Source organism: Sparus aurata, chromosome 23, assembly GCF_900880675.1.
Source record: "Sparus aurata chromosome 23, fSpaAur1.1, whole genome shotgun sequence".
NCBI classification, from domain to species: Eukaryota; Metazoa; Chordata; class Actinopteri; order Spariformes; family Sparidae; genus Sparus; species Sparus aurata.
In genome coordinates, this window is record NC_044209.1 from 6998279 (window position 1) to 7007815 (window position 9537).

Consider the following 9537-nt stretch of genomic DNA (forward strand, 5'->3'; position numbering starts at 1 on the left):
GAACATTTTGCACACAAAACGTTACAGTGTGTCATTGTTTGTTGTTCAACAAGCTTAAACCTTCAATGAATAGTGGTTCCGTTGATGGAGCTATCGGTCTGTCCACTGTGGTCCAACTGGGGCAGAACAATATACTCTTGAATAATAGAGGTGAAATATATTACGACGCCAGGGTAGTGAAGCACTGTGGTGCTACAAATCATACATTCTCAAGACATAAGACAACATGCCTATTTGGTATAGACCCCAAAGTCATGTAATTGAATGAAATGAAAAAATTACTATTTTCAATGAAATAATGACTCAGCAATAACATTAAGTCAAAGTATCCTATATCCTGTTATATCAGATTTCCTGTAGTTTGACCATCAGGTGAAAATTTTAGTTATCGTCCAGTACTCAAGTGTATGACCCCCTTATGAACTTTTTGTTTCATGCCAATTAGCAAATGTTGGCATACTAACATGCCATTATTGTAATTGATCTTGGTATTTGGCTCATAGTAATGCCCCCAAAGCATTCATTGAGAATAATTTGATGATCAACATGGGTCATTTTATGAAGACTAACTATCATTTTGCTAAATGCTGAACACAAAGTGTAGGAGTGAAAATGTCTTTATTGAAAAATGCAAAAATTATGAACCCATTCCAATTCTAACATCAAACGTGTGTTAGGCAGCCACTTTCCAGGAGAAGTAGGTGTGAGGAACATTGAAAATGTACAGTTCACCTCTTTGTGAAGTTCTTTTTTTTTAAATGTGTAATTCTATAAAGCGTGACTCTATCATTACAGATGGTGATAATGTACACTAGCAGGCAAGTAGTCATCATGCCTCCAAATTTACACTCAATGCTCGTAAAGGATATGAACCCTGCCTCATTCAGTGCTAAACTATACATGGACTACTTCAGTATAACTTGGTAAAAGGATGGCCCTTATACAGCAGATAGAACTACATAGAAGGTAACGATGTATCTGTACATAGCTGCTCTATAGTGTCCTTTATAAAACTAGACATACATTACCAAAACCACAGCATCTACATAGGCAAATAGTAATGGCAACATGGAGAACAATTACTAGACACAATTTGTTTTAACCACCAATTATAAAAAAAAAACCCCATCGAGGCAGCAGTCTTTTCACTAAGAAAGTCTACCGGTGTAGATTGTGTAGAAAATGCAAATATCTTCCAGTTTCACAGAAAGCTGAAATCATGTCTTAGCCGCCATTGTCTTATGGCACAAAAAGAAAAACAAATCTTTGAAATGATAAAATGGTGCTTCAAATAATTTTGAATCACCTGGTTAGAATGTGTGATCTGCAAAGATATAAAAATCTGTTTTAAACTGACCTTTGAAATTGCCTTTGCATGATATAAAAGGTTGTCAATCAAGGCTGTTGTAAGGTGCGTGAACTTTAACCCAGGTCCAAGTCAAATAAGATGCCTGGGTCCTTCAGTCAGTCAAAAGATTTTGGCCACGAATACGTTAGAAGAACACAGAATTTCTCTCCCTCAAAATGTCCTTTAAAAATAGGCTTTTATTGTCCTCTGCGCGGTCGTCCAGCTCTTCTCTGCCCCTGACGGTGCTGTTGACTGACAGCAGCTCTCACAAACAGACACCACTAAGACGTGAAGAAGTATGAGTTATTGTTTCGTTTCAGTGAGCTGGCATGCTGCTCAATTATAGGCCAGATCGGGCACCAGAGCGGTTCCACCCGCCACACACAAATTACATGTTTACCTCAGCACCCGCAGTTTTCAAATTGTATTTTTATAGCAAACGAGAGTGGCTGATTTTCTCTCACTGCCTGTCAGAGTCAGGATTGTAATTTGCACGGAATTAGGCGGTCGACTCCTTGGCGCCAGAATCCCAGGCTTGTTCTTCTGGTGCTTGCTAAATGTCTCAGTTTCTTGTGGAGGCAAGGCAGGGGATGAGTCCAGCTGTGTAAACAACCTTTGACATATTCCCTGCTAATGCGCACAAAGCCTCAACCCATCAGGTTCAACTCTTGTCTTTTTCCAGTACATAACTCCTCTTCTCCTGCAGCCTTCATCATCCATCATTAGATATGGCTTTCTGACCGCCGTGACCTCCGATGCGACCCAGGGGTCGAGCCCCAGATCTGTGGGAGTCCTCCTCTCCCTGTCATGGCTGACAGCTCTCAGCTGTTTTGTCCCTCTCAGATCCCTGTTCAGCCACGGCAATGCTCCAAACATAGCAGAACCGCCTTCCCTGGTGGCAGGCCACTGTCACCATGTCTGTCTCAACAATAAATACCAGTGAATAAATACCATAAAAAGACACAAGCCACACTCCTATAAGGACATCTGAGATGCTCCTCCATCTTCTTCAGAGTCTTTGCTGTCAGGTCTTCATTTGGTTTATCAATACTATGTAATTGGAGTGTACAGACATATGCTCCCAGCTGGTTTCATACTTTGCTCCAACGTTGGACCAGCTTTCTATTGCTTAGTCGGACCTGTTGATGTGAATCCACAACATCAACAAAAGCATCACCAGCGTCCCCGACAAAAGTCTCAAAGTTCAGGGGACGTTCGGACATGGCAGCTGGTTGCATCCATGTTAAATATTTTGTCACAGTCTGTTGAAGTCTGGCCAGGCCAGAAACAACTTTTAACTACACTAAAGCAGGGGCTGGTTACTTCGCTCTTTCAAAGTTGGAGATTTGCCCATCTTGATTAATTCTTTTTCTCCCCATTCCTCCCCAAATAATCTTCCAGAAAAGATGTTGTTGACGTGTGCACCTCGCTTGCGTCTACTTATAGATACACTAAGGACAGCTATTCTATAATGGGGATCACTATGGGGGAGTTAATGTCTTTTTTTGTGAGGGAATGTAGGTTGGGGGGATGGCACCACTAGTCGATGAACTTGTGTGTGTCTCCGTAGAGCCATCGCTGCGGAGGCATGGCGGCCTCGTTGAGGTGGTTGCACTCGTCGCTGCACTTGCAGGACTGGATGAACATCACGGACCTGTTGAAGCGTTCGCCGTCAGGGCAGGAGAAAGTCACGCTGGCTGTGCGCGTGCGGCGAGGTGAGCAGCAACGACCATCCCTGCACACGCCACAGTAGTTAGGCCTGTACAGACGGGTGCTCCTGCAGCCGGCGTAGGACAGGCGGTGTGGCTCAGGGGCCTTATGGGTGCGAGAGCACTTCCTTCCTTTCTGTGGAGGGAGAAAGAAAAAAGAAAGGGTGACTTTAATATGACTCTACAGACATGCTAGCAGCTCTGTGAGGTTGTAATTCAGCACAGTGGTGCTTTGAGATGAATGATAATGTTGATAACAACAAAAGTTGAGGAAAAGAAAGAGGATCATGTTCGAGGGATACATCCTCTTGGGAACGTGAATGTTGAAACAAAATTTCCAGCCCATGGTTCCAGAGATATTTCAGCCTGGACCGAAATTGTGGATCGACTGAGTAACCACCTCTGCCATCCCAAGCGCCTCTGCGATAGCAAGGCCACATTTTCTTTGGTTCAGCTGCAAAGAAATGTAGATCAAACTTAACACTGCTATCCAGTGAAAGCTTTGTAGGATCACAGTGCCATTCTTTGGAATCAGAACTGCCATACTGCTCAGCAACATAAAATAAGTCATTACTCAAGCTCTGAGACACGAATAACAGAGCTAATCCAGTTAAGTACATAGACAGGGAAAAAACAAAATAAAGGTCAGAACAACAGATGAGTGCCAGAGAGAGGAGCATGCCAACAATAGTCAAGGATTGACACTGATACACATTAACACCCACAGCAGCTCTACAAACACTGGGAGAGCGCAGAGAGACAGGTGCATAACAAGCCATCAGCCTCCTGAGTGGCTCACAGCGGGAGGCACAATGCTTTTGATGAAATGCGAGAGAGCAATAGAGTGGGCGAATAGAGTACTCTATAAATCACAAAGCAAAGAGCCAATGAGTGTCGCTGGTCCAGTGTGGGAGGGAGCTGCCAACCCAAACCCACAGACGAACGAGAGAGAGTTTTTCCTTTGTCAAGTCTCTGAAAAGTTTTATGTAAAACTAATATAACTATTTACTGACCATTTAAAGGAGACAGATTATTGTTTTTGGGTGCATCGTTTATTTTGGGTTACTACTTGAATTAGTTTACATGCTTTAATTCTCAAAAACACATCAGGTTTTCTTATACCGTTCGCTGTATTCCCCTTTTATCTGACACACTCTATTTAGCTCCTGTCTCTTTAGTCACCCCCCCCCCCCCCCCCCCCCGGAACACCCAGTCTGTTCTGATTGGTCAGCTCCCACACATTTGAGCAGCAGAGCTAACAAAAACAGAGCAGCTGTGCGAAATTCATTCTTCATGTACCAAACTAGCATGAATTATGCAAATGTTTGACATGGTGACGTAGAGTGATGTCCTGAAGTCGTAGAAAAAAAGGCAGTACTACTGACAAGGCATTTCAGGGGAGGTGTTTTCGGTGGTGCGGACTTTGACCTTTTTAACTTCCACGACCTTTTACAAGCACAAGAACCTATAAAACAGGAATAGAAAAAAAGGAAAAAGCACAATAGGTCTCCTTTAAAAGTAAAACTAGGGAACATGGTGACAAAGTAGTGTGCAGTCTTTTTCGTTCTTCATTTTTGTCATCATATGTAATTGTGTTAAAAGTATGGTATATGCCACTCTACTTCTCTGCTCTCAGCAGTTGCCAGGCAGTGTACGGTGACTCCAAGAAGTCATTGCTCCCAGCCAAGAAATAGTATGCTCCAAAAACACACTGGTAGAATGTTACAGACAAGATAACAAGTTAATACATGAGCTTAAGAGGTGATGCTAGGCAGATTTTATTACTTTCAGCCATCCTAGCAGTTTCCCCTTGTTTTCTAGTTTTTTTGATTAGCTAAGCTAACAGACATTAGTTTTATATTTGTCCTTTTATTTGACTCTCCGTGACCTCCAAAATCTTGAACTAATGGTTTAAGCTTTAAATCTCCTTAATTCACAGTGGGACAACCATGAACTGAGCATGAAGAAGCGGGAACGTGGTCTACATCAACTCTGTCGTCATCCTGCGAGGGATGTTCCCCACATAGCAACAGAACCATGAATAGACAGAATTTACCAGAAAGGGCTCTGGGAACAGAGAAATTCAGGGAGGGGGGCTGTATACATGCCGTGATATTAATACCAATCTGAGCCCTTGAAAGCAATCCTTTCCTGAATCTATTTAGCATGGTAGCTGGACTGCATGGTTGGAGGACTGTAATGTATCCCCTTATGAGAATCTTAAAAGCACCAAAGACATTCCTCACCTTGACAGGGATAGACATGGAGCTACAGGGCCGAATGTTGCACAGGCGCGTCTCCTTGATCAGCTTACACCGGGCATTGTCATTGGTAACACGAGAGGAGACGCCCATCCCACAGCTCCGGGAACACTGGGACCAGGAAGTAGTCTGAACCACGCACTGATCTCCCACCTGCCTCCAGGCTAGGAGAGATTAAAGACAGGTGGTGTGAGGGACAACGACAATGCACGATGCAGAACACCGAGGGTCAGAGAAAGAGAAGCGAGATCCGCAAAAGTGGAGTTTGGGGGGAAAAAGGGCCAGCGGGAGAGAGAGGGAGAAGGAAAGGACCAGAGATGCAAAGCACACTAGCCTCATTCACTGAACAGGCAACACTGACGCATAGAGAGGGTGATTACAGAGAGGGGAAAGCTGGGTGACAGAGGTATGTGCTGTGTGAGAGCAGTGTGTGTGTGTGTGTGTGTGTGTGTGAGCACACAGAGAGAGAGCACCTCTGGTGTGCAAGGAGCCAGTGGAAAACACGCCTCACATAAATGCTGACACACACGCAGATGCAGAGGGAAAAGGCTCACAGTGAGGCCGTTTATGCGTCAGGAGGCTAAAATGGCTAAAACATAAACATGATGCTTTACTGCGCAGAGGAAACAGACGGCACTCTGAGCGAGGCGATGCGGCGGCACCCTCTCTTACCCGCCAGGTGCTTGTTTCCACGCGGCTTGTCCCACTTGCGCCCCACGTCCACCAGCTCGTTGCCCAGGGTGTCCTTCTCCTTTTTGGGTTTGTAGGGGTACAGTTTCCGCCAAGGTTTCGGATAAGGCTTCGGGTAAGGGTAGGACGGGTAGGGGATGAAGGGGTAAGGCGGGTAAGCTGGAGGTTGGGGTCGGCGGTGCACTGGGGGCACGACGGTGCTTCCTTTGTGACAGTCGATGCTGAGGCAGCACTGGCCTGGCACCTTGACCAGCTGCGGGGCAGGACAGGAGGGGGACGCCAGGGGCACATGGCTGGGGCAGAGGGGGATGCATCCCACTGCTCCATCGATGCAGGTGCATTGGTGCTTGCAGCCAGCGCGGAAATTCTCGCCGTTTTGATAGATCCGCCCGTTGTATTCGCAGGAGCGGCCCTCTGCCTTTGCTGAGGGGAAGAAAGCAGAAAGACAGGTTGAGGAACATAAACTTAGGGTTCAGATATCAAATATTCTTGATCTGAAAAAGTGACAGGAAGTAAGGACAAACAGGAAGTGACTTTTATGTAAGACTATCTTTGATATGCAAGGCAGACATGAAGAGCGAGGGAGGGACACACTATCTCTATCTCTATTCTTAGACCGGAGAGGAATTTTTGACTTGTTTACAATGTCCTTCCTCTTTGCTCCCTCTGAGGGACTCCCCACAGAACACCCCAGATACCCCCCTTTATATAGAAACACCCCCAAATAAACACACATATAAAAATACCCCTGTGCGTGCGTGCGTGTGTGCATTTCATGGGACTGTTTGTGTACACACTGAACTACTTATATAAATCCCGGAGTTGGCCAGGTTTCAGTCGCAGCTCATGAAGGTGCTCTGTTTTTGAAACGTGGCACGGGCTTCAAACCTGAAGCCCCTATCAAAGAGAGACTCCAGCCGCTTGGCTCGGAAGCCAGAATCTCCACCCTGAAGTTACACATTCCCTCGCTCAACCCCAAACTCTGCCCAATCTAAACCCCAAAACTCCTCCTGCATCCGACCCTCCAACCCCTCTAGCCCTCCCCCTCCTCTCTCAGCCTCCCCACCACCACCTCCCCTGTGGTACGTACCCCTGCAGATGCCATGGGTACGGCCCACATCATTGCCATAGTTGCACTCCAGGCCTTTATGGTGGTCACAGGGCAGTCCTTCGTGGCAATCCTGGTTGAGCTGAGCGGCACACACCTTGCAGCATCCGCAGCCGTCCGGGACTGAGCTCACTCCTGGGGGACAGGATGGAGGCCCTGCCGGACAGTCACACACCACCGGACATCCAGCAGTCACCTACAGTGACCGACATAAGAGTGCACTTTAGTTAGCCTGAATATTAGCAAAACAACTTCATTCAGTACATTTTCCATGCAAGGCACACTGAGCCCACCAGGACAATAGTGAGTCTCATGTTACACAGATCACAGAAATTCCTCAAAGTGTGTGAGGCTTAAACATTAGCTGAATACCCAGCACTGTCCCAGGCCCCACAGGGATATCTGTAACCCTCTGTCGCCTTCCGCTTGGCATTCGCCAGGCAAGCGGGGATGAAAGGTACGCTCTCTGACCCAAACCCCCCACCACCACCCACCTCCCACTCACCTTCCTGCTCCTACATCTTTTGTTCCCCACACACCAGAGCCACGCCAACAACTCCCAGCAGGCACTGAGATCACAGAGAGCTGCCCATCTGACTGTCCACAGTCAGATCATCTGAAGGGATCCCTTCCTGACCTTGCCACTGTCTAAACCCAGGCCAGGTCCTCTGGTGTGTCATTTTCACCGGTCTCGTGTGGGTCTCAGAAATTTGGACTTTACACAATGCAGTGACAATAGCTTCATCACTCCGTATGACCTGGTACCTAAAACTTCACCTAAATACAAGTCCCTTAATAATTCTGTAGGTATTTATAGTGTGCAATGGGTTCATATTGACCTTAAGTGTATTTTTGGCGTCATTTGTATAACTGTTGGATAATGTTACTGTAGGGTAATTTTGGACCTTCACAGAGATAGAAGCGGGGGCACATATATTTGTAAAAGGGTGAAGAAACCTTTTAAACACTTACAAATACCCCAGGCACATACAAGTACAGAAGCCCTAAACGGTCATGGGCCAACAATATTCCTCAGTTTTCCAGTGATAATGATGAGAGTTTTATTTGTTTGTTACGAGTGTTTTCCAGAGATAACGGGTTAATGCATTATCACATGAAAACAATCTTTGTTATAATTTATGTTTTGTATAAAAAATAATTCAAATATTATTAACAAATGGCTGGTAAGAGCTTCCATACATGTGTTCGCTCCATGTTTTATCAGCATATTCGAACAGAAGTGTCTGTGGAAAAGTATGTAGAAGCAGTGGTGAAAAGGGACTATACTAAATTTGTAAATTGGTACTTCAATTTCATGCTATTCAATTACATTTCAGAGGACAATATTCTTCGCCGTTTAATAAACAGCTTTAGTTAAAAGTTACTATGCTTTGTATGATTTTACGCACAAGACACATTTATGATCTTATAACGACGTAACACAAACTAACCAACTATTTGACAAAGGGACCAGTTGGCTCCCATTTGACCAGCAACATCATAAAATGCTACTTACACATCAATGAATCAGTGATCCAATAATAAATTACACTTTAACACACTTAGGGGCCACGGTGCACTCTTATCCCTAACCATCCTGATATTAATTTAGCTGAGGACCCCCTGGCACATTCCTCATGGACTTCTGTTAGTCCCTGAGCCACATGTTGGGAAACCAGAAAATATAACCACAAATTATCCAAACATTGTCAAAAACGTTGAGTCATGTTGCAGGAGGGAGTAGGTGTACAGTCTCGACGTGACGATCCACTTGTGTGGAGATGAATAGTGGGTAAGATTTCATCAGACCGGTTACTTTGATATGTAATACAGCAGGGACACGGATGGTAGATTAGGCTGTAAATGTAACCAGACGACTGCAGCTTAAATCCGCTCGAGCTGTTGTTACAGTAGAGTACAGGCACGTGAGTGTTATTCCTCAGTGTGTACATGGAGCAGCGACAGAGAGCAGACTTACCAAGCCGACTGTCAACACTTGCAAGACAGCAACTAAAAGCAGAATCCCCATGTTTTCAGCTGATTCACATCAAAGAGGATACAATGGTTTTTAAAAAAAATATATATAAAAAATAAAAATAAATCCTCCACGGGCTTAGAAACAATAGCTTTTGTCCACAGAGGCTACATCCGACATGCGCACTGCTCCCCAAATGTCTCCCATCAGTTGTAAATTTTCATCGATCAAAGTTTGAGCCTTGTTTTTATATCAGCCCCGTGCTTTTTATGGCGGCCACGCCCACCCCGGACCTCCTTCAACCAATTAGGAGGCAGGCGCGCGGCCAAGGTATCCCCCGACAGGGAGGGGAGGAGGGCGGGGCTTGGAGCTCCAGCACGGAGAGCTGAGGTTTGGAGGAGGGGGGCGTGGCCAAGCATGAATGCAGTCATTCATAAAAATTCAGA

General features: G+C 45.4%; 1 protein-coding gene across 2 annotated transcripts; it reads right to left on the reverse strand.

Annotated features, from left to right (window-relative positions):
* Positions 1-601: 601 nt before the first annotated feature.
* On the reverse strand, positions 602-9334 carry LOC115576195 (CCN family member 1). Of its 2 annotated transcripts, none has more exons than XM_030408689.1 (5): positions 9095-9334; positions 7099-7312; positions 5991-6431; positions 5304-5482; positions 602-3193 (listed from the first exon to the last, which is right to left on the reverse strand). In XM_030408689.1, the coding sequence occupies exons 1-5, from the start codon at positions 9143-9145 to the stop codon at positions 2888-2890; spliced, it is 1191 nt and encodes a 396-aa protein (XP_030264549.1). In that variant the 5' UTR covers positions 9146-9334; the 3' UTR covers positions 602-2887. The 2 variants fall into 2 exon arrangements, with proteins under 2 accessions (XP_030264549.1, XP_030264550.1); XM_030408690.1 differs by lacking the exon at positions 602-3193 and adding an exon at positions 3307-3511.
* Positions 9335-9537: the final 203 nt, after the last annotated feature.